The sequence below is a fragment of the Heloderma suspectum genome, chromosome 4, assembly GCF_057233095.1.
Source record: "Heloderma suspectum isolate Gila_16-S chromosome 4, 16-S_ref, whole genome shotgun sequence".
NCBI lineage: Eukaryota > Metazoa > Chordata > Lepidosauria > Squamata > Helodermatidae > Heloderma > Heloderma suspectum.
This window is the reverse complement of record NC_139461.1, coordinates 192,384,182-192,408,516: the sequence shown is the minus strand read 5'-3', so window position 1 is coordinate 192,408,516 and position 24,335 is coordinate 192,384,182. Positions and strand designations below refer to the sequence as shown.

Here is a 24,335-nt window from a genome sequence, read left to right as displayed (position 1 = left end):
CCCCACCTCAAACAAGCTTCGACGACAGGTAAGTGACTTTCGTCCACCCCTAAGTGCAGCTCTTTAACAGCATCATCTTTTCGGATTTTAAATAGCTCAGCCGGAGTACTGTCATCTCCGCTAGCTTTGTTGTTAGTAATGCTTCCTAAGGCCCACTTGACTTCACTCTCGACCCGGCTCAAGTTCAGTGACCACACTATCATGACTATCAGGGACATTAAGATCTTTCCTGTATCATTCTTCTGTGTATTCTTTCCACCTCTTCTTAATCTCATCTGCTTCTGTTAGGTCCCTGCCTTCTTTGTCCTTTATCATGCCCATCTTTGCACAAAACATTCCCTTGAGATCTCCAATTTTCTTGAAGAGATCTCTAGTCTTTCCCATTCTATTGTTTTCCTCGATTTCTTTGCATTGTTCATTTAAGAAGGCCTTCTTGTCTCTCCTTGCTATTCTCTGGAACTCTGCATTCAGTTGGGTATATCTTCCCCTTTCTCCCTTGCTTTTCGCTTCCCTTCTTTCCTCAGCTACTTGTAAAGCCTCATCAGACAGCCACTTTGCTTTCTTGCATTTCTTTTTCTTTGGGATGGATTGAGTTGCTGCCTCCTGAACAATGTTAAGGACCTCCTTCCATAGTTCCTCAGGCACTCTGTCTATCAGGTCTAATCCCTGAAATCTATTCCTCACCTCCACTGTATATTCATAAGGGATATGATTGAGGTCATACCCGAATGGTTTAGTGGTTTTCCCTATGTTCTTCAATTTAAGCTGAAATTTTGCAAGAAGCAGCTCATGATCTGAGCCACAGTCAGCTCCAGGTCTTGTTTTTACTGACTGTATGGAGCTTCTCCATCTTTGGCTGTAAAGTACATAATCAATCTGATTTCGATATTGACCATCTGGTGATGTCCATGTGTAGAGTCACCTCTTGTGCTGTTGGAAAAGAGTGTTTGCTATGATCAGCGTGTTCTCTTGGCGAAACTCTATTAGCCTTTGTCCTGCTTCATTTTGTACACCAAGGCCATGCTTGCCTGTTATCCCATGATTTCTTGACTTCCTACTTTAGCATTCCAATCCCCTATGATGAAGAGGACATCTTTTTTTGGTGTTAGTTCTAGAAGGTGTTGTAGGTCTTCATAGAACCGATCAACCTCAGCTTCTTCGGCCTCAGTGGTTGGGGCATAGACTTGAATTACTGTGATGTTGAATGGTTTGCCTTGGATTTGTACTGAAGCATATATATTAGATATGCCTATATAATAGAAATGTCTGAATTGATGTTTTAATATCAGATGAAAATCTGCAGTGTACTTTTTGATCTAGGAACACTGTATGAACATTGTTGCCTTGGTAGTTAACGTATTATGGACTTAATACTATACCTGGGCTCCTGGCAGGCCTCTTTCTCCTGGGAAACCACGAAGTCCCGGAGGTCCATCTTTCCCAGAAATGCCTTGAGGACCTGGATCACCCTAAGAAAACAGAAAAAGACTCATTTCAAAAACATATTGCAAGCAGTTCAGCTGTGATTCATCATGTACACTGGATTGTAACTGCGATTTCAATAAACAGACTCTGCTTCCACTTACATGTAAAGTTTTGAAAATTATGCACAACTTTAGTGAAAGAAAAAAAATGATTTTTTAAACCTACCAATTAAGATCTAAGACATGAACATATATCAATGCATCGTCTTTTATGAATAAGCTTCCCTTTGTTGACTTAGTTTTATTTTTCTTTTGATCACAGAAATACTTACACCTATTATCACTGTACTATAGAACAGTGACTGTAGATCTATACTCCTAAATTCAGGCTCTCAATCTCCAGTACATAGTGCTCCAATCTGTGTAGTTTTATATCCTAGATTAAATTATCACTTAATTAATTGAACTGTAATCAAATTATTATCACTGTGAACCAGACTGGCATACTAAAGATGGAATTAGAAACATTCTGTTCCATTCCTTTGGTCAAATAATGTTCAAAATCTTATTGCTATTGAACTTTTGAGTCGTACAACTTAGACCCAATTCTACATCAGAGAACATCTTTCATCCGTATGAAATTCCCCCTATGTTGAGATCCCTGGGTGAAGCCCTGCCCTGTCTCCCATCACCCTGCAAGGTAAGATCTGCAGGTTCACAGGGAAGCGTATTTTGCAGTGACATTCCAGTTGTGGCAGAACATTGTCCCTGAAGAGATCTGATTTGTGTAAACAAATATATAAAAATGGAATAGCACATTGGTCTCTGTAGCTTAATGTGGCACACACAGGAAAATAGAATCATGGAGTTGGAAGGGACACTGGAAGTCATCTAGTCCAACTCACTGCTCAATGCCCAATCTGCAATGCAGGATGCAGCTAGAGCATTCCTGACAGATGGACTGATACTAATGCAATCTGCATGCTATATATTTAAGGGCAGCATAGATTTTCATCCATCCCTCAAAAGTGAACACGTCATCACTTATACCTTAGCACCTTCTTTCCCAGCAGCACCTGGAAGGCCTTGTTCACCTGGTGGACCTGGAGGGCCAGGGTGACCTCTTTCGCCAATTGGGCCAGTCTCACCGGTGGGGCCCTAAATCCAATTAATCCAAAAACAGCATTAATTATTCCATGCCACCAACATGTTTACCTTCGCGTGAATGCGTTTAAACTAATTGTCTTGCCGAGTTGGAATGGTCATCGAGCCCTTCAAACACTTAAGATCCCCAAACATCATCATACCAGGATGAACGATTCCCTCAAAGGACAGGATGTGGCTGCTCCATATGTACGAGGAAGGAGCAGTGAGAAAGGATAGGAAGAAATAACTGGGCTGGTCTTCTCCTCTCTACCCCTTCCTCTGTTTGCCAGTCTGTTTCCTCTTCAGGAGGCAGTCAGTGGCCTACAGCCTCCTACATACCGTGCCTTCCCATGCGCATGGCATGAAAAGCCTGCATGCATAGGGTTTAGTTCAGTCAATGTGGCTAACAGTGAGTTGCTCTTGGCCGGACAAAGCAGAAGCTGGAAATGTAATGTAGATGTGTATAGATGTAAGGTTTCCTTTGGTTAGTATCCTGTGCACTCGCGGGACCCACCACTCACATAACACGGCTTTGGTGCTTCTAAAAATAACCCTAAATTAGCAGAAGCAGTCATTTCTGGAATGGGGCAGGTCAGCAGAGCTCATAGAATGGAACTCCACCAACTTGTCCTGATCTGGAAATGAGTGTTTTCACTCCTTTCTGGGGTTGTTTTTAGAAGCGCCAAAGCCTCATTGTGAGCAGTGGGTCCCAGGAGCATAATGGAACCAGCACAGGCCACCCATTGTCAGGACAGTGAAGCCTGAATAACTATGCTGGCTCTCTGACCAGAGAAGAACTCCATCAAGTGCTATTGCAAAATGCTGATTAACCACCCTTGCTTCCTTCTGGTTGAATGACTCCAAATTACTCTGATGAGGCAATCTAAAGTTAGCTCACTGCCCGCAGACGTGCATCAGAACCAAAGAGGCAAACACCACTGCTCTAAAGTATACTACTAGGCAGTCTTTTGTAATACATTATATTATTTTCATATTTGTTGTATGTAATTTTTATCCCACTTTTCAGACCATTATGTTTAGGTATAACACTCTTAAGTACTGCTATTGAGAGACAAATATCAAGCAGCCATATCAGAAACATCAACACAGGACAATAATGATGCTCATGATACAAATGTATGCCCAAGCTCCCTGTAAACATAGATGTGCACAGAGGAATTCAATTCATAGATTCTTTCCTGGTGACAGCAGGCACTGCACTTAAAATGCAGAAATAGGAAATAAATGTTTAAAAACTGCACATGGAAAATGAATGCAGGGAATATCAGTTCTGGGAATATAACTGAGCTGGGATTTTGTTTATATTTATTAACACAAACACAGCATGGTCAGACACTGGAAATTTAAACAAAGCTTAGTCAATAAAAGAGAGGAAAACAAAAGATAATTCAGATAAAATGTGCACTCAGTAAGATGCCTGCTGTTTCACTTCACTGATGTGTTGGAAGAAACAAAAACTGATTTGTGTGCCTCCTGCAGTTAAACCAGAGCACAGTGAACTTTAGAAAAGTCTGACATTCTAAAGAATTTCTCAAGGTGCTATGATGGTTTTTCTGGTCTTGCCAGCCTTTGTGATTCTTGAAAAATACCCTAAATTCAGCATGAAGAGAAGAAGTGTGTAGATTGGTTTCTGTGAATCTTCCTGCCATCATTTCTCACAGCCTCTGCTGGTTAAGTTCCTCCTGGTATATTTTTAATACCCTTCCACCGATAGTAATAGGGTTTCCATTGTTATCAGTTCCACTGATTTCAAGCTCCACTGAAAGCAGCTGATTTCATACACAAAGAACACCTGCTAAGTTTTGGCATTTGGTTAGTCTGTTTGCTGTGTATCCAGTTGGACGCTGACTTATAGGGACGTTCAGAACCACCCCCACCCCGAGAAATGTCACTAATATTATTGAGGCTTTCTTCTTCTTCTGTTTGCTTCCCTCAAAAAGTCTTTGGATGTTTGCCTGAATAGGAAGCTCCAATCTTGCCTGAACATCTCACTACAGGTGAAATTCAGCAGTATCCACTGCACAGAGAAGGGATGGAGCCTCCAGCTGGTGTGGCCACTCTTCCGGGTGCTGTTTGAGTCCTTTTGTGTAGCATGTGCTGCCCCGTAGGGGCGATGCACCCTGCATGAAGAAGGGGACTCGGCTCCCTTGGCTGGGAGGAATGGCCACCCTCATCCCAGTGCCAGCTGAGTCCTTGCACACAGCGCCCCCTGCACACCATGTGAAGCCAGGAACTTGGCTGGTGTTCTTCCCTACACTGGTCGGGTCCCTTTCTCCATGCCTCACTCAGCACAGAGAAAGGCAAAATCAGGAGACCCAGGGCGATAACATCAGTCGGAGCTGGTATGGCCACACCCAGTGCCATCAATAGATGTGGCCATACCCGCTGACATCATCTGCCTGCAGAAAGCCCAGTAGGGGGCAATTTGTCCCCTGCCACCAATTGGTTCACCCCTCCTGGCACAGAGAGTTTCTACACTGCAAGTATATTGACAACTTGCATTAACAAATTTTCTGTGGGTTCTTGGTAGGGATGTGAGGAATCCTCTGAAACGTTTCCCAGGTCTCATCAAAGCTCCTCTGCCTTTCCTTGAAGTTCCTTGGATGTTTTTCCTGTGTGGGAATCTTCAAATTCACTTTGAAATTTTGCTTCAGGCAAAATTCAATAGCAAGTCCACTTCGGAGATCCTTGTTACAAATACTACAAGAAATACCACCGAAAGATGGATCCTCTGCTATGGCAGTGTGACAAACATCACGTTGGCCAATCTGGAATCGTGTTGCCAACAGGTCAGACACCGATGGCAGCCTGAAACAATGCAAGAGCTTTCCCAACAGGGCCTCATTGACTAGAGAGTTAGGCAACACCTTGGGTCCTCTTGAGAGGGACGGCAGTGTGACAGGTACAGCCAAACTAAATGTTCACATCACATTTTGTAAAGGTAAAGTTAGACAGAAATATTGTACCTGTGGTCCGACAACACCGCCAGGGCCTGGTGGGCCAGTTTTGCCTTGGAAACCCTAAGGAATGAAGCATACAGTGGTTACTAATACTTATGCATATGACAGCAACTTTAGCATCGGCATTGAAGAGATGGGAAGCAAGAAGTGCCATGTCAGGGGATTCATCTTTTCCCAGAAAAAAGACTGCCATCTCTATTATTACTGTGCATACTTAAATGTAAAATATTGAAGGCCCTCTCAAAGATCTGTCATTTCCAATCACTCTGAGCTCAGCTCCTCCAGTTGTGCGGTTCAAAGTGGCAGTTACTTTTCACAGATCACACTTTCTGAGAAACTGATTAGGTGGCTGTGATTGCATAAATGATATTGCTCAGATTCAGCTCAAATGTATGTTGCAGACATATACACAGATGTGTTAAAAAGCAGACAAGCAAGTACAGCTATACAGAGATACACTTAAAATCAACCCAAGAAAGACAGGCAGATGATTACCTCAAGGCGTGGAAGGAATATTGACTGAGAAAGAAACAGACAAGAGTGTGGGGATGGCAAAATGAGAAGCCAAGATGCTGCTGCTGCTGATGATTACTTCTTTTACAGAGCAGACTAACAAGTTGGATAAATGTTTTCTGCAAGTCCCAAGATGCATGGAATTTCCTCTGAGAAATATTACAGGTCTCATCAAAACTCTTCTAGCTTCCCTCAAAATTCTGTGGATGTTTCACCAGCTCAGGAGCCTCAAATTTGCCTTGTAATTTTGCTTTAGGCAAAACCCAGTAGCAACTCTAATTCTGAGATATCTGATACAAATACTCCTGGATGGGCCACTGGAAGATATATGCTGTCCTACAGCAGTGTGGCAAACCGTCAATTTAAAAGAAAGAGATCAGCAATGCTGTGAAATGATGGAGTGATGTGTTTTGTTTTTTTTAAAAAAGGAGGGCGGCATAAAAAAACTTCCCTAAAGCATCTTATTTTGAGGACATACCCATTGCCTTGCTAATCGTCTTAAAGCACGGATATGCAAGAGAAGTGAACCGGCCCTTGTGAACTGGCATGAACCAGCAACTCCCCTGCCCCTCCAGTGCCCACACGCAAAGCCTCTACTTTAGCAGAGCTGCTCTGTGAAAGGACAGGGGAGCTGCAGGGGCAAAGCAACAGGTGAGGAAGGATTAGTCATCTCCTGCTCAACCTGCTCGCTTCTTCACTGGAAACGGCACCCTTCTCCTTCTGCTTCTCCATCTTCAGCAGAATACTGCTGCTACACATCGAGGTCTGTCCCTGAGTTAGGGAACGTGTGGCATGCAGGTATCAGGGATTTTCTCTTGGTATAAGAGGGGGCAGGGCAAGGTAGTTGTTGTAAAGTAGCCTGAAACACAAATAAATGGGTAGTTTCTGCACTTTCAAAGTTCACTGCATGCTTTAGAGCCCTGTAGGTGATGCTTTGGATGAGGCCTGAGATATATGGATACATTTCCTGAAACTGTCCTGCTATGCCTTGTTGTTGTTGATACTCTGAATACCTTGGTTATACTGGATGGTACAGCTTATATATTTGCATAAATAAGAGTTTATACTAGGACAAGGACAAAAGGGAGTGCAATGCTATTAGTTCTTCAGGACCTATCAGTGGCTTTCAGTACCATCAACCATGGTATCCTTCTGCATTCTTTGTCTGAGCTGGGCCTATGAAGCGTGGTGTTACGGTGATTCTGGTCCTTCCTGAAGGAGTGGTCTCAAACAGTAGTGCTGGGAAACTTGTGTTCACCCCATTGTGTCCATTGGCTTGTGGGCTATCACAAGGTTCCATCTTGTCTCCCATGTTTTTAAACATCTACATGAAACTGCTGGGGCAAGGCACCCAGAGGTTCGGGCTGAAGTGGCACCAGTATACAGATGATACTCAGCTCTACCTTTCATTTCCATCTACTTGTCCCCGGACAACTGCAGAACTCTTGAATCAGTGTTTGGAGGTGATTTTGGGGTGGATGGAGACAAACAAACTTGGTATTCAGACATGGTGGAGGTACTATGTGTAGGGAAAATGACTATTCTTGATGGAGGTTTACAAGTGGTCTTAGATGGGATTGCACTCCCCCCTGAATGACCAAGTATGCAGTCTGGGACTTCTCCTGGACTCTGGACTATCGAAAATACACTTTGGTAAATCACATCCACAAAACTAAACTAATAATGTGGCCAAGCTGAAGCAAAATAGTTTTAAGATGTTGTCAAAATGCCATCAAGTATATATGCCTGACAATCACGTACGATTGAGGAGATCTCACCATATACTGTAAATTTGTGCTCAGTCTGGTGTAATCAAAAGGCACGTGCAAATATAATCATGGCTAGCTGTGCCACAGAATTCTACCCCAGGTCAGAATTTAGCAGTGCATTTGTGGTTCCACCCCAGGGGCTCATAGGCCAAATGTGCTCCCACCCCTCCTGCTGCAGTCCTCACCACCATTGCACCAGCCACATTCATGATGGAAAAACATTGGTGGTTTGCAAACCAGCGTGGAAGGCTAAAATGGCCAAATTTAGCTTGTTTTCAAGATCAATTGGGCCATTTTAGCCTTCCATAGCTGTAGGGATGGGAGAACCAAGGATGCTAGAGCTCGCTGAAATTCTCTGAACTTGGCTTCAAAGCTCGCTTCAGCTTTTTCCCATTCTCATTTGCGACCTGTTTTTTCAGTTCGTTTGAATGGGAAAAGTGTGAATTTTTCAAAAGTGTGCACTTTTCTCCCATTGATTAAACTGTGAGAAATGAGCCACTTTAAAATACACAACTTTAAAAAGAGCATTTTAAAAAGTGTGCATTTTTTTAAAGTGCACATTTTGTGAGCATGAATACAAGTTTGGGAATTTGTGAACATTTTAGGAGAACATACGCTCCTGTTCACATTTGGGCTTGCAAACAGGACATTTTTGAGTGATTTGCAAACAGAAACAAAATTGTATTTTTCTTTCTGTAGCGCTGTGCCACCGAGAATCAGCAGCAAATCACTGGGTTTTTCTCTGCCACTGCTAAATTTGACAATGCAGCAGTGTAAAGACTGCAGCCTGCAAAAGGGTCTGTGGGCAGGGGGTAGGGGGTGGGAATGGATCCTGGGCCTCCCTTGCTCTACCCTTTCCAGAATCAGATCAGAATTTTCCAAGGGATCTGGCAAATTTTGTTATTCATTTGGGAGGCTTCACATAGGCTGTAGGCCTCACTGCGGACGCATAGAGGCTTCCTGAGCTGATGGGCTAAGGCCTACTGCAATGTTGAAACCTCCAGTATGCACTCCAGAACAGGGGAAAGAGGTTCAATGAACCTACCATGGGGCATTTGGGAATGCAAATGGGACATTTTGCAAATGGGACAAACGTTATCTGATGAAGAACCCCAGGGGTGTCATTATAACAAGGCCCACCTGGGCACGGGCCCTGGATCTTTCTAGCTGTGCCCTAGATCTTCTGAGCTGTTCTAATTGCCTTTTTTTTTTTTTTTTACATTTTCCCATTCACTTGCATTGGAGAACAAAAATGGCCACAACTTTTTTAGTTTGTAGGATAAATACATGAAATTTGGAGGCTTGGTGGTCCCCATGGAGCTGATGGAACCTGCCAAATTTCAGGCAGTTGTGTCCAGTGACTTTTGTGCTAGTCACAGGTAAAGTTTGCTTTTTCAAGAAAACACATCAAAGCAAAGAGCTATATATATTTTTTGTGCTTCCACATACGTGCATGGAATTTGGAAACCTGGCAGCCCCTATAGAGATGACTGAGCTTGCCAAAGTTCAGACAGTTAGGTGTAGTGGCTTTTGTGCTAGCCACAGGTAAAATTTGCTTTTTCCAAGAAAATCTGTCAAAGTTACAGCAAAAGCTGTAATTTTTGTGTGCTTCCACATAAATTTATGGAATTTGGGGACCTAGCAGGCCCTATAGAGCTGACTGAACCTACTAAATTTCAGACAGTTAGGTCTAGTGGATTTTGTGCTAGCCATGTGTAAAGTTTCCTTTTCTCAAAGTCTAAAACAAAAAGTAAAAACTGTCAAGTCACCCAGGGGATTAGAGATCCTAATCAGAAGGTGTTTAAGGTGACCATTAGGAGGTCACTATCCCTAATCTGTGGTGTAGGATTTTTTTGAGGTGGAAAAAACCTCTCTCTCCCTACTTTTCTTTTCTGCTCTTAAATGTCCACTGTTGTGAGCTTGCCTGCAATGAAATTTTGAACAGGGAGAAGGAAGGGAAGAAAGAGCTCCATGTGAAATACTGGCATTTCACACAGCATCAGATTTTACTGCCCCGAACTGGAACCTTTGGATTCTGCAGAAGTTTAGTAGCTTCAGTACAGCAAAGGATCCAATCAGCCTCCACAAACTTCTTGCTCCCCCTCCACTTTAATTTCTCCTAAATAGCTGTAGGACTCAAATAATCCCAAAGGGAGGGTTAGGACTATTTGGTGTCATGACTGAGAAACTGCTGGGGCTTTTAAATAGGTTCTACAGTTTTAAATAAAGCTAGAAAAAGCCCTCAGCCACCTCACCTCATAAAGTACATTTAAGTACGTGCAATCCTTGCAAACCTTGCACAGCCTCCTAAATTCCTCTGAAGTACTACCTCTGAAAGGAGCCACTTGGCTTAGGGAATTCTCTCTACCCCCACGCACATTTCCAATCGCCATTCTTCTTTTCTTGTTCCCTCCCCTATCCTGTTCTTTCTTCCTTTCTTATCTTTATTCCACCCAGAGCATATCTTGGGGAATTCTTAAAGAGAATTCTCTTCAGTGGGCAAGAGAAGTTCTGAACTGTATTTGACTTTATACAAACAGACAAGAGGGATGGTTTCTCTCCTTCTCCTCACTCAAGCCTTTGAGAAAAGTGGGTTCACATGGTTGTAGAGAAACAAATCTGGGGCTGTTTTGTTTGTCAGTTGCCATTATCCAGCAATAGGAAGGGCTGTGGCTCAGTGGTAGAGCTGAGCACACGCTTGGCATGCAGAAGGGTTCAATCCCCAGCATCTCCAGGTAGGGCTACAAAAGAATCCTGCCTGAAATCCTGGAGAGTCACTGCTGCCAGTCAGTGTCGACAATTCTGGGCTAAATGGACCCAGGGTCTGACTCAGTATAAGGCAGCTTCCTGTGTTCCTATGAACAGAAAGCTTTAATTAAAAGAATAGTAGTTTGGGGTTTGTTTTTTAAGTGGATATCAATATTGCTAATTTATGCAATCCTATGTATGCCTACTCAGAAGCCCCATTATGTTTCATGAGGCTTACCCTCAGGAAAGTGTGCATAGGATTCCAGCACAAGTTACTTTTGCAGGGAGGCTTGCACCTTGAGGTTCTGCATGTTTACTCAGAAATAAGTCCTGAGTTGTGAGCATGGTACTGCAAGCTTAATACAGTGCCTACCCAATTCCGTCTAATGAACGGACTACCCTTTCAGCTCAGTCCTATGCATGTTTTGTCATGTGTGTGTGTGTGTGTGTGTGTGCGCGCGCGCGTTACATGAACTCTAGCTTCAGTGGTGAGGGAAAGGCACTTAGTATATGCTCAGAGTTTCTCCATAATTTAGCCCTAGTTTTGAAAACAGACTCATTGGCTGAATCCTGGTGAAGTCTTAGCACAAATGAAGTTATAGGGAGGAAGATACAATGAGAGCTTGTGCATAACAAGGAGAAGGTAGAGAGGAGTTGCACAAAACAAGACATCTGTTTTTATGAAGAGTTGCTGGAGGATGGTAGGATGAGGAGGGATGGTTGCATGGAGGGGAATAGAATTGGTAGGGGAGAATGTAAGTGCTCAGTGGTGAAAGAAAAACATTCTACACATGCTCAGAGGCACTCTGTATTTAAGAACTTAGGAAGAGCCGTGCTTCATCAGACCAAGATCCATCTAGTCCAGCAATCTATTCACACAGTGGCCAACCAGATGCCCACTGGAAACCCACAAGCAGGACATGAGTGCAATAGCACCTTCCCACCTCCTGCTAACATTGGTGAAATGTAAATAAATTCTAGTAATTCTAAATTTGCATGCATGTATATCCTTCAGAAACTTTGCAGGTTTCTTGCCTGGGGGACACCTCTAATGACCTGCACATTTTCATGGAAATTTATCCAAAAACTATTGGGGAAGGGGTGAATGGAAGGGAAAGCAAATCATTCCCTCCCCCAAATTGGAGAACTCCCCTTCCACATGAAGTTCTGCACCTATCCTTCTGAAACTTTGCTCGTTTCTTACTTAGGGACAACTGTAGGCTGTCTGTAATTTTCAGAACAATGGTCCACAAGGAACATAGGGAGATAAGTATGTCCTCTTCGGGAGACCTCAATGTCAAGGACACCTTTGCACAAAAACCCTTGTGGCTATCATTCTGAAATTTGGCAGACATGATCTCCTCTGATGGGGCAATGAATCCTGAAATTTTTTATCCAATTCTTCCAAGGAATAAAAATGCTATTGGCAATTCCCTTTAAAAGTAAATCAAAATATAAACCCTGCACTTATTTTTCTGACATTGGGCAGGTGTAATCCCCTTCTAGGGGGCTACCATGCCTGAAATTATCATCCAGTTCTGACCAAGAGAAAAAAAGTTAACAGTTCTTTTCTAATGTCCCATGGTAGTCAACAGGAAGCATAAAGACTCATTTTTCCAAACCTTGACTCAGGTTTGGTGCTGAGCTGAAGTGGTCCGACTACAAATTGGCCAGAGCAGAAGCAGGATGTTTTCCAAAATGCTGAATCGGGATCTGAGTTGAAGTGGGGTCGGGGGGGGGGGTGTCAGTGCACACTTCTTATGTATGTATGTATGTATGTATGTAATCTATATACACACATACCACACACACACACACACATATTAAACGTGCACTTAGGCTCGTGTGTGTGTGTGTGTGTATATATATATGCACAAATTTGTGTTATGGGCCTGTGCCCCAGATCTTTTAAGAACCTAGCAACGCCCCTGCAGAACCCCATGGTCCTGTCCATCTTTAAGCACAGCATTACACTGTGACCACAACACAGTTCTGATGACCTTTTCACAGTGTGGCATAAAAAATAAATCTACTCTCCCAGTTTATTAAGCAGCAACAAAATACACTTCCTTTCATTGTTACTAAATGAATAGCATTTTCATTCCAAATGTCGTAGTGTACTAAAAAGATTGCCAAATGAAACAATATAAATAACACACTTACAGTTTCACCCCGCTGTCCTGGGTGCCCTGGCAAACCATCCTTCCCAGGTGGTCCCTGCAATGGGAAACATAAACAATCAAATGCGGGTTCTGAAAAGCAGATGCTGCTGCCTAGTCTAACAATCTTCGTGATATTCCCAGTGTATCGAGCTGGCTTTCAAATGTACTGCTGCGATACTGGCTGAGTGGCCCTCCTTTGTTAGGCTGAATGCTTGCTTATGGTCAAGGCTGATCAGTTGACATTCCCTGAAAATGGAAATCTTTGGAAGGAAACATCCTTCAGCTAGTGGGAAAAACAGAGAAATTGGGTTTCTATGTGCAGTTTGGATGGAAGACAGAGTCAATCAGAGAACTGGGTGGTTTGGAGCAAGAGTTCAGTTGGATTAGAAGCAACTGGGGGAGGGATACTGCAGGGGTCTGAGCAATCCCTCACAGGGCATCTAAGGCTGGTTCAGTGGTTTTGCTGTCTGCTATAGGAGCCTATAGCTTCCAGTATGCCCTACTTCAATATTTGTAAATAAAATAAATAGCAGAACGATTCCATAAATCCTCAGGACTCTCTCAACCAAAGAAGGCCAAACCCCGTAGTGCTTCCCTTTGACCTTTTGTCATTTGGCAGAGCTTAATAGTTCCTGTCTGGTCTGGTGGCAATGTAGTATTTCATTTCCTTCCTTCCTTCCTTCCTTCCTTCCTTCCTTCCTTCCTTTAATTTATACCCCAAAATGGTTTCTTCGAAGACAATATGAATTCATAAGGATGCTGGTAGCTTTCTTCATTGTCCTTCACTTAACCTCAAGTTTGACAGAAACAATTTTTTCTAAAAAAAAAAAAAAATGTGATGGGATTTAACAGCGTAATATGGGTGGGGCATGATATCAAAACGCTGTATTTTCAAAAGAAAAAAATGCATACAAATATATCTAAATGAACTGTGAGTGCATATATTTTGCACAAGGGAAAGCTGTTGTGGGAGGAAGCCATTTGAAGTAGACGTGGTGGGTAGTACTTGTGCTTATCCCTTTTCCTGCCATCCACTTCTTGATGCTATCCCCACCCACCCACAGGGTTCAGAATATGTGTTTGCAAGGGCAAAAATGGATTTTCATTCTTTGATGCAATAATGGACATACAGATCCCTAGAGTGGGATCTAGCAAGAGTGAAGATGAGAAATTCTGTCAGCCAAGGATAATAAAAGCAAGGGATACTGGATCAATATGATTTCAGGTGGGCTATAGACTCATTCTACATGCCAGTACAAACCTCCTCTACAAATGGAAGTCAAAAAAAGGTTTCTTCCTTGCTAAGGGTTGCATTAGGGAGAAAGAAACAATGGGACAGATCAATTCCACTAAGGGAAATGGGACCCTAAAAGTTTTGAAAGCCTATACATTATTCCAAGTCAGTGAATGCTTCAGTTCCATTTATGAATACAGCATTTTAAAGTCAATAATGCAGCGAGTGTGTGTAGTGCACTCATCTTGGTGATAGCTTGCCAATAGCAGATCATATACTTTCCCGTTATTTTCAGCATTTTTTGCCAGCATAACATAAGAGAGATGGAGAGCGACCTCTAGTGGAATCTGATCATCCTTACAGAGACAGATATTCTGCAGACATTTGTGAGCCTGTCAGGTTGTTTGCATGATAGATAGCTCCCAGTAACCTTTCTTACCCGATTAATAACTTCATTGAGTCTCTAAAGTTTAGAGCATGAACAAAGTAACTGTGTGGGCATGGTGAATGCTATATATTACACTGAAAGACAAAAGAGGATTTCAGCTATGGTACCAACAGCGGCAAAAAGAGGAGCAGCGATGCAGCACACTTTTTATACACTCCAGCTGTACAGAAACCACAACGCTCTGCGTTCTGTGCAGCTCACACACTTTTGATTTTCATCTGCACAATTTCTGTTGCTTGTTTCCAGCCATTTCCAATTATTGTTACCAGATTTCCCAGAGAACACAATTTTATGTTAGTAATGTTGCAGAAGCAGTCTGGTTAGTCACTAAACAGGGAACAGCTCTGGGCTAATTTCATGTTGTTTGAATTCATTTCTCCATTTGCTATAACAGACACAAAGCACGTACTCTGTTGGCCCTGGGCTGTCACTCCACAGTTTTAGCTCCTTTAATGCACTAGAAAAGTCAGCTCATTTGATTGTGGAGCTTCTCTGAGCTGAATCTGGGTTAGCTGAATGGACCAGAAATCTCATAAGTGTGGAGCAACTACTCAGCTGGTACAGGGAAGTCACTCTACATTTTTTGGGAGTGACTCTGCCTCTTCAGCACTTAGGTCAATTCAGACAAATCTCAAGCCCCAAACAAGTGCCTTAGGAGTCTGCCAAGGCTGGGCTCACACCATGATAATGTAGGGATGGGCAGACATGCCATGTTCAAGCTCATTGAGGTTCTCCAAATTCCTCCTCAAAGCTCATTTTACCTCATTCGCATTCCCAAACAGGATATCTTTTCTTTTCTGATTGGGAAAAATGCACACTTCCCCCTGTTGGCTAAAATGTGAACATGTAGATTTTGGGGAGGGGGGGATGCTCTTTTGTGCAAGTGCACACTTTCAAACACGAACACAAGTTCAAGAAATTGCAAATGTTACCCAAGAATTGCGCTCCTCCTTGCATTCACGTTCAGTGTTGTGAACGGGACATGTTCAAGTGATTTGCGAACAGGAACACAATTCTCATTCAGCCCTATGACAATGTTCATGCTGTAGAGCTATTTGGAGAACTGGTGTTTCCAAGTGGGAGCTTGTAAACACCACCAGCATAAATCAGCTGCTGAGATTGCACAAACCATGGCAGCAGAGTGAACCACCCCCACTTGGAGGTGCCGGTTCTCACATATATTGACTCTGCATGAGTGCCAGGATAGTTATGTATCCAGCCAGATTAGAGTGCATCTGTAAAGCAGGCAACTTGGAAAAGGGAACTGGAGTAAGGAATCCAATTGCTTCCTATTGGTATTGTTCACAAACACTTTAGATTGGGGGCGAGCAGAAGACAGATCGGAATCTACTGATACATCTCTGGGTAATTTGTGGTGGATTTCAGCATGGATTTGCAGGGCCTGATCAGCAAGGGCTTCTGATTCCTAATTAATTCACAATACGATCAACCTATAAGCTTTTTCTTCTTTTTTCTAAACTAGGTTGTGGAAATGAAGAAAGCTTTGGGGAAAACCAGTAGCGGATTCTTGTGTGCATGGATTGTGAGCTCAGTTCTGCTCCTGAAAACATATTCTTGGGCCGAGAATGTACTAACATCCACCTGCCTTAGCCATTATTTTCCACTTGGCTCCTTGGTGGACCTTGGGGTTCTGGTATAAAACAAAGTAGATCTCACAAGCGTGGTGTCTGCCCACTTAGATTATGCTTTTGAAAGCTCGGTATAAGTCTCTTTGTACATTAATAAACAATACTTCATATTCATTCAGTTAAGTTCTACAACATTTTTTTTTTTACATAATCATGACATTTATTTTAACAAAATACTCACAGGTGGTCCCTTTGGTCCAGGGAATCCAACAGGCCCCTGGGGCCCTTGTGGTCCCTAATATCAAACAAAAATAAAACACATTATTGTTGCTGTTAGTAGGTGCAGCACTACTAGTAGCACAGAGAACAGCCCAAATATTTACAGAAAGCCTTGAGATGCAGTAAAACAGTGCAAAAATTAAACTAATGCTTGCCCACTTACTACGCTAGCCTTGCTGCTGATAAGCGGAGTGTCCTCGGTGAAAAATATTTTTGTTTCAGCAGGCATAGTCCAACGAACGCATAAACACATGGGCAAAAATACACAGCAAGACATGTCTAACGCAATTTGGTATGGGATGCTTCATTTTAGTACATCAGCTGCCAAAACTATGTTGAAAAAATGTGGTTCAAAAACTAAGGGGCACCAATATCAGCCTCAGAGCACAATCCTGTGTATGTCTACTTAGAAGAAAGTTCCACTGAGTTCAACGAGACTAACTACCAGATAACTTTGAACAGGACTGCAGCATGAGGCATTTTGACCTTTCTGCACCTGAGGCAAAAAAAAGTCAAAACAACACCCTCCCCTGCTATTTTTGTTTAATGTCATATCTAGGGATGGATGGACTCACCTCCACCCATGCTGCATGCCGCTCAGCGAACCCCTGCTGGCCTCCCACCCCTGTTCGCTGCGCAAGCTGCTGCATGGTCCACGGGCACCCAGTGAGCAGCTGCCCAATCCTTCACTGAGCTGACATTTTGCAAAAAAACGGCGGCTTGAGTTTTTTGTAATGTTGCATAAATGGCAGTCATAAAGGGACCATTTACACCTGTAGTGTTGCATAAATAGCCCCCTTACAGCCGCCATTTATGCAACATTACATTTACAAAACAACCTGAACCATCATTTTTTCACAAAAATGAAAAAAGTGGTGGACCAGTGGGGGACTTCCGTGCTTCCCTGACTAGATGCATGCCTAGTCGCCGGGCAAGTGTGGCAGTCCATGGAGTGGAGTCGGGGAGGCTGAACCGGGGGGGGGGGATTCTGCCAGACTCCAGCCCCTTCACAGACTACTGCGACATTCCTAGTCATATGTAAGCTTAGCTTTGCTGTTTTAAATCTGTATTTTAAACTCCTGCACCACTGCTGCTAGGTTTTATTGTGGTTGTATTGTTATATTGTGGTTTTAATGTTCTATATATTTTAAATTGTTTTATTGTGTGCTGTTTGGTTTTAATTTTTGTGAACCGCCCAGAGAGCTTCGGCTATTGGGCGGTATAGAAATAAATAAATAAATAAATAAAGAATATCTAGTGATGAAGGTTGGCAGTAGGAACGTGTGACCTCTCCTTGACTCTCCCATCTGAAGTAATGACTTTACCTTGCTTCCTGGGAAGGCCACTCCTGAGGCCACAATCCTTTCTGCTACTATGATATCCAGTGGGGGCACTCTGCCTCCACTGGTTCTGTTGTGGAATGACAGCATGTGCAATGGGGCTTTCACATTCCTAAAAATAACCCCAGAAGTGCTTGCTTCCAGATTGGGACATGTCATCGGAGCTCCCTTCTGTAAGATCCACTGAACCTGCCTGTTCCAGAAACTAGTGTTTCTGCTCGTTTCGGGTTATTTTTAGAAGTGTGAAAGCCCCATTGTGCAAGCGGTCTCTATCACAGATGCATGGGCACAGTAAGATACTGGCCCATGGTAAAGATCAGCCTTTCTTAGAGCTCTTTTAAGTTCCATCACTGTAGTCTGGACTTTGAAAGAAAATGCATAGCAAGAGCCAAACTGTGACTGACTCTTGCAACTGGGGAAGCGTATGAGGTGTGTGCAGGAAATAATTCTGCATGCAGGAAGAAACAAACAAACAAAATGGACAGAAAGAAGTCTGGATCCTGTTAAAATGTGATTATCATTTATATATGGTTCATGTTCAGGTGAAAGCAGGTGGCTGCTTAGCAGAGGTTTTATGGTGCGATCTACAATTCATAGACTGAACTGACAGCATTACAGCTGGAAACAAATGAAGGTGCAGAAAACTGCTTACAGAGCAAAAATGCTTGTCTGAAGTGAGCATCACCTTAAAGGAAGAAATGTCTATTTTTTTAATTGTCCATTGACTGCTCAGAATGCGTGACAGAGTTTGCCACCTATTTTGAAATAAGACTGGTAAATATCACATACAATCATGGTTTCTTGTCATTTATATATTTCCCTTTTCCATTTTGGATCATCAGAGCATGGCACATTTTAATGAATGAAAGAAAAATCATTCACAATATGAGTTACTGATTTGAAGTCACTGGGATTGGTGGGATGGTCATATTCATTTGTTCATTACATTTATACCCCATCTTTCTTTGAAGAAACTCAAAGCAGGTTACATAGTTACCCATTTTATCATCACAACAAATCTAAAATTAGTGACTCGGCCAAAGTCAACCAGTGAGCTCCATGGCTGAGTGGGACTTGAACCCAGGTCTCCCCAGTCCAACACCCTAACCACTACACCACACTCTTTCTATAGATACAATGCTCTGGAGTACCAGTAACTTATTATTTTATGTTTTTGCATCCTTTTATTGTGTTTTCCCTACACCTGCCCTGCTTTCTCCATTCAAGAACTGTTAATTGGAAAAGGAAAATGTCATTCAATAAACTCTTGATTTAAAATGTCCTTTAAAAATAGGTTCTTTTGTTTTGTTTTATTGTTTTGAACAGACTCATTCAGTATGTGGATATTCATCGCTAAGAGGATCACAAGGATCATTTTCAAATCAAAGACTGCCTAAGCCCCAATTGCATTTTCTTAGCTCTCAGCTTTCCTTTTCTTCTTTCTCCTCAGAGCTGCACATTTGGTTTCTTTGCTCTACCAAAGCCAGAGTTTATATATTTGGTGAATACAAACATGTTTGACTTTTTGATTTCAACTAAGAGGCATAATAAACATTAAAAAAAAATCATTTGACCTGCATTGGAAAGGAAAATTCTATGGTGTGTTGATTTGACACTCTTGAAATAAAAACACTGAGGAAGCCGACTATGGATTATTTTCTAAAGCACATTAAAAAAAAGAGCCGTGCTGTTCCATAAGAAAACAGAAGGCTAAAATCCACAGTTGGGCAATACCTTTATTAGGACCGTAAGTCCTTGGGCCTGAACCAACCTATCAGTACTTTAGAGGGGCTTAGATGATACATAATGCTCTCTGACTTTGGTCAGTTGGGTGCTGTTTTCCCTAACAGACCTCTTGATTTACCAGGATGAGTCAAAGGTAGATAGCAGCAGCCTCAGCGCATTCCATACGAACAAGCTAGAGGACCTTATCAAGATGTGCCTGGGAAGCGAGGTTGGTTTGTCTTAAGGTTGCAGGTGGCTGTGCTAGGAGAGTTTCCTTCTGACCAAGCGTCTATGATGGGAAAGTTGAAGACGACTGCTAATTAACGCTTGCTGCTGTCATGCTGCCTCACTGCTAACATGTATAGTATAAAACCCATTTTACCCCGTGGCTCTGGGTTCAGAGAAGCTGTCTGATCCAACCACTGGGTATGCCTGTGTGCTGATTGTACTCAATAAAGTATGTCCTTGTAAGTAAACCTGGATCTGATTTATCACTATCTTGGCACCTCTAAATTAAGAGTTCAAAGCCTACTGCAGGGGCAATATAAGGACCAACCCAGATTCCACAAAGATGTGCAAGCCTTCAAGATCTTTTCATCAGGCAAAAAAGCAGGACATAGGGGGAAGAAAGAAAGTCCAAAAAATTGGCCAGGTGTTTTGGCCATGAGGACTGCAGTTTAGATAGACTCAAACTGGTTTATCTCCATTTCTGAAAACACAAAGGCAGGTTGTAACTCTGATCAGCCTCTTGCCTTGGATGAAACACAATTTCCTGAGTTGGCATAGAGCAGAAGTGCAGAGAAACATGGCAGACCTTGTATTAGCAAAGCCTAGTGCACCACTGAAAATTAATCTCCAGCTTCACTAATATAAGGCCTGTCATGTTTCTCTGCACTGCCTAAAAACTGTTGCACTGGCATTTATTTCTGACTAGACATTAGGGATGTTGGAGAAATTCTCCATGGACCCCAATGGGGCCGGATTCTATTGAATCCAGCCCCCCGAAGTCCATGGAGGATCAGATCTCTTACCTTCGCCTCCGGATGGCGAAGATTCCGGGGGGAGGGATGGATCGCCTCCCTCCCTGCGGACCCCCCCGCACCGGAATGGCAGGTAAGTAATTCGTACATCCCTACTAGACATGCATAGAACTGAGCTATGCTTTGTATGGTTGGAGAGAAAATATTCAAACTGGTAAGAATTACATTTGTATGCAGATTGATACACCAACTACGCCCTTATCTGGACAGAGATAGTGTAGCTACAGTTATCCATGCTCAGATAACCTCTTGTCTGGATTACTGCAATGCAATAACTGTGGGGCTGCCTTTGAAAATGGCCCAGAAATTTCAGCTAGTCCAAAATAGGGCACTGGGATTGTTAACAGGGACTGGCCAATGAGATCACATTGTGCCAGTACTTTTCAAGCTGCGCTGGCTGCCAGTCCATTTCTGGGCCTGATTCAAAGTGCTGGTATTAACATTCAAAGCCCTAAATGGCTTGAGGCCAGGTTATCTGAAGGATCACCTCCTCCCATACGTGGCTGCCCAGACCCTAAGATCATCTTCTGGGATTCTTTGCTGTGAGCCCCTGCCAAAGGAACTGAGGTGGGTGTCTACCAGGAAGAGGGCCTTTTCTGCTGTGGCTGTTTCAACAAATCTCTTCCAGCGTGTGTTCATTGAACCCCATGTTCCCCAGCAATTTCTGCCTCTGATACTGGAGGTAGCATATAGCCACCAGAACTAGTAGCCATTGATAGCCTTCTCCTCCAGGAATTTGTCCAATCCCTTTTTAAAACCATCCAAATTGGTGGCCATCACTATGTCTTGTGGCAGCAAGTTCCATAGTTTAGCCATGCGCTGTGTGAAGAAGTCCTTCCTTCTATCTGTCCTGAAGCTCCCACCAATCAGCTTCATGGGATAATCCCTGGTTCTAACGTTATGAGAGAGGGAGAAAAATGCCTCTCTCTCCACACCATGCACATGGTGCATATACTCATTCTTGGATTGCAGTGGGCTATCTTTTGGGCAAGTGGGCAGCAGCCCAGTCAAAAGTATGAGAAAGTGTACATGTACATATGTAGCCTTAGTAGCTTGGGTTGGTTTTGTCCCTAATCTACTGAGCCAAAGAGAAGGCAGGAGGACAGCACAGGAGAAGTGGGAAGGGGTACAGCAGGCCTTGTTTGATTCCATAGCCATGACTGTGGGTGACGCTGCTCCTGTTAGGGTGGCCATTTATTAATCGTACCATAAATTAATTTTTTTGGGGGGAAGATATCCCAAGGACTGTGCAGCATCCCATGGGGTGTGGCCCACAAGGGGAAGAGGAGATCCAGGGGGCAAAAATGTTCCCCAGACCTCCAGTAGTTGTGCACCCCTGCCATAGAAACTATATAAGGAATATACTAACTGTAACAGACAGATAAAATGAAATATAAATTGCTACTTGCATACCCTTTCACCTGGTGGGCCAGGCGGTCCATCATTGCCAGAAGTGCCCTGGAAAAGAACAATTGATTCAAAGATGAAATGTATGTCTTAAGAGGAAATGCTGGCACAGAAATTGATTACTACGCTCTGACAAATTACCTTTGGACCAGGTTTCCCAGTTGGGCCTCTCGGGCCTCTTGACCCACGTGGTCCCTATTGAGTGTTGAAAGATATGCATTTGGTTATTTTTATTGTGCATTATAGTATAGGAAAATCTAAAGATGAGTTTCCAAATTTTGTACAGATAACAATTAATATGGAAATGTATGTGATAACATTAAGGGAGTGGGCAGAAAATATTAACAGCCTTGAGTGCCATTTTTTGGTAGAATCGTAGGGTATAAATTGAATGAATGAACGAACAAACACACAAATAAATAAATAATAGTACATACTGTTGGTCCCCGTTGTCCCCTTGGGCCTGGTTTGCCATGCAAGCCCTGCCAAAGAAAGTTCATACAAATTAATGTCAGCAGGTGGTAGTTTTGTTTTGTTTTATTTTATTTTTTTGCTTAAGAAGGAGGTTTTGCTGCTTCAAGAGGGCAGAATGGAGCTCTATGAGGATCAAAGGCTATTGGCATATCTGACTATCTGCTTTGCATTTAAGTTTAAATAAACAGTTCCTTCAAATATTTGTCTGCTTTCTTAAAAGGCAGAAATACAAGTTATATGATGAACATCAGAATTTTCAAGCCATATTTGCTTCATAATGCTAATGTGGGAGCAAGGAGCATTTGCAGAAGATACCTGGTAGACAGGACAGGTGCTTAATCTTTCCTCTATGCACCCCTCCACCCAGGCTGATTTCCCCTCATTTTCTCTCAGCCAGTTCAGCAAGACTAAAAGAAACAAAAAATAAGCTCAACTGGCGAGTGAGAGGCCTCCAAGGTGAAAGTAGCAAGAGAGAAATGGCAAGTGAGGTGGGTTAAGAATTTCCCTTCCATATGCCGAATCTCCCCTACAAATGCCCTATTACTGTGTTAACTGGCAAATGCTTGTTTAGTGGTTCTACCCTAAATAAAGAACTTCTCTTTTAGATTCAGACATATCAAACAACCATCCCTCATAGTGAGGGGCGTCCAGTCCATTCCCTTTTAATTGGATGTAGTCCTGGTCACGCATGTGCAAAACATAAGGACCAGTGCTCCCCTCACCTAAAAGATACCCTTGCATTGGGGATGCCATAGCACCACCAGGCACACATCGCAGCCAGAGCGCTTACTTCAAGGCTAGGCCCTGCCATGCCTCCTAGAATGAGAAGTATTGCAGCCAGAGCGCTTACTTCAAGGCTAGGCCCTGCCATGCCTCCTAGAATGAGAAGTATTGCAGCCAGAGCGCTTACTTCAAGGCTAGGCCCTGCCATGCCTCCTAGAATGAGAAGTATTGCAGCCAGAGCGCTTACTTCAAGGCTAGGCCCTGCCATGCCTCCTAGAATGAGAAGTATTGCAGTCAGAGCGCTTACTTCAAGGCTAGGCCCTGCCATGCCTCCTAGAATGAGAAGTATTGCAGCCAGAGCGCTTACTTCAAGGCTAGGCCCTGCCATGCCTCCTAGAATGAGAAGTATCTAGCGGGTCATTCTTCCTCAGGCCTGCAGTGCACAGGGTATAGCCTATACCTGAGGAGAGCTGTGCCTGTGGCCCTGGGAGAGAAGCTGCTGGATGTTCCTAGGGCAAGCCAAGAAGGGTCTCACGTCACCTGCAAGTTTACAGCCTGGCCAAGATGCATTGTGCCCAGCAGTATGGTCACCCAGCAGGAGAGAAAAGGATTGTGTTGGCTTCTAAACAGTAACGCCACATAGGCATCGCCTATGTGGTATGTGCATTTTCCAGTTTGATGTTATTGCATTTATTTTGTTACTGTATTTGTGAAAATAAGTTTTGGGAGAATAAAATTATTACACCTATGTAATTTGTATAGGGTTTTTTTAGGCTGCCCAGTTTCCCTCCTTGGTTTTATAAGGTTTGCCTTCTCATCCACTATACTGGGCTGTTGGGGTTATCTCCTCAAAAGATGCTCACTCATAAGGGTTTCACATTTTAAAGCTGGGGGAGCATAGTCTGATACAATTACCTGAATCGAAACTACATTTCATTATCACTGAGACTTCACCAACACCACCCTGCCCCCAATTTGAAACTAGCAATACCACAAATTGTTGAATACCCCGGGGTATTCTTTTGGTAACAAATGTAAGTTTTGTCACAGAAACTTGGTGACTGCCATTTGCACGCTCATGACAAAGGCAGAAATTCACTCTTCAAACCCCTGCAGAACACTTCGGGCACCATCTGTTGGGAGACTCTCTTGCAGAAACACCATTGAAATGAATGGGAGGTGTGCAAGAGCATCATATTGTCATTCATCTCAACAAGGTTTCCACAGAAGACCATCCCCATGGATTGTGCCTGGTATCTCCTTCTTGAGTATTGACTGAACACGCCTTAAAAGTAGGGATGGACGAATCTGTCAAGTTCGATTTGCACGGTTT

At 43.1% G+C, this 24,335-nt stretch overlaps 1 protein-coding gene across 1 annotated transcript in view; it reads right to left on the bottom strand.

Annotated features, from left to right (window-relative positions):
- Positions 1–24,335, bottom strand: part of COL11A1 (collagen type XI alpha 1 chain) — a 331,740-nt gene that overhangs the window by 83,881 nt on the left and 223,524 nt on the right. The window contains exons 33-40 of the mRNA XM_084851680.1: positions 22,243–22,287; positions 21,947–22,000; positions 21,812–21,856; positions 16,256–16,309; positions 12,745–12,798; positions 5,558–5,611; positions 2,475–2,582; positions 1,380–1,469 (exon numbers count right to left, since the gene is read on the bottom strand). Coding sequence (XP_084707806.1) covers positions 1,380–1,469; positions 2,475–2,582; positions 5,558–5,611; positions 12,745–12,798; positions 16,256–16,309; positions 21,812–21,856; positions 21,947–22,000; positions 22,243–22,287 — 504 coding nt within the window. The remainder of the gene's footprint in view (positions 1–1,379; positions 1,470–2,474; positions 2,583–5,557; positions 5,612–12,744; positions 12,799–16,255; positions 16,310–21,811; positions 21,857–21,946; positions 22,001–22,242; positions 22,288–24,335) is intronic.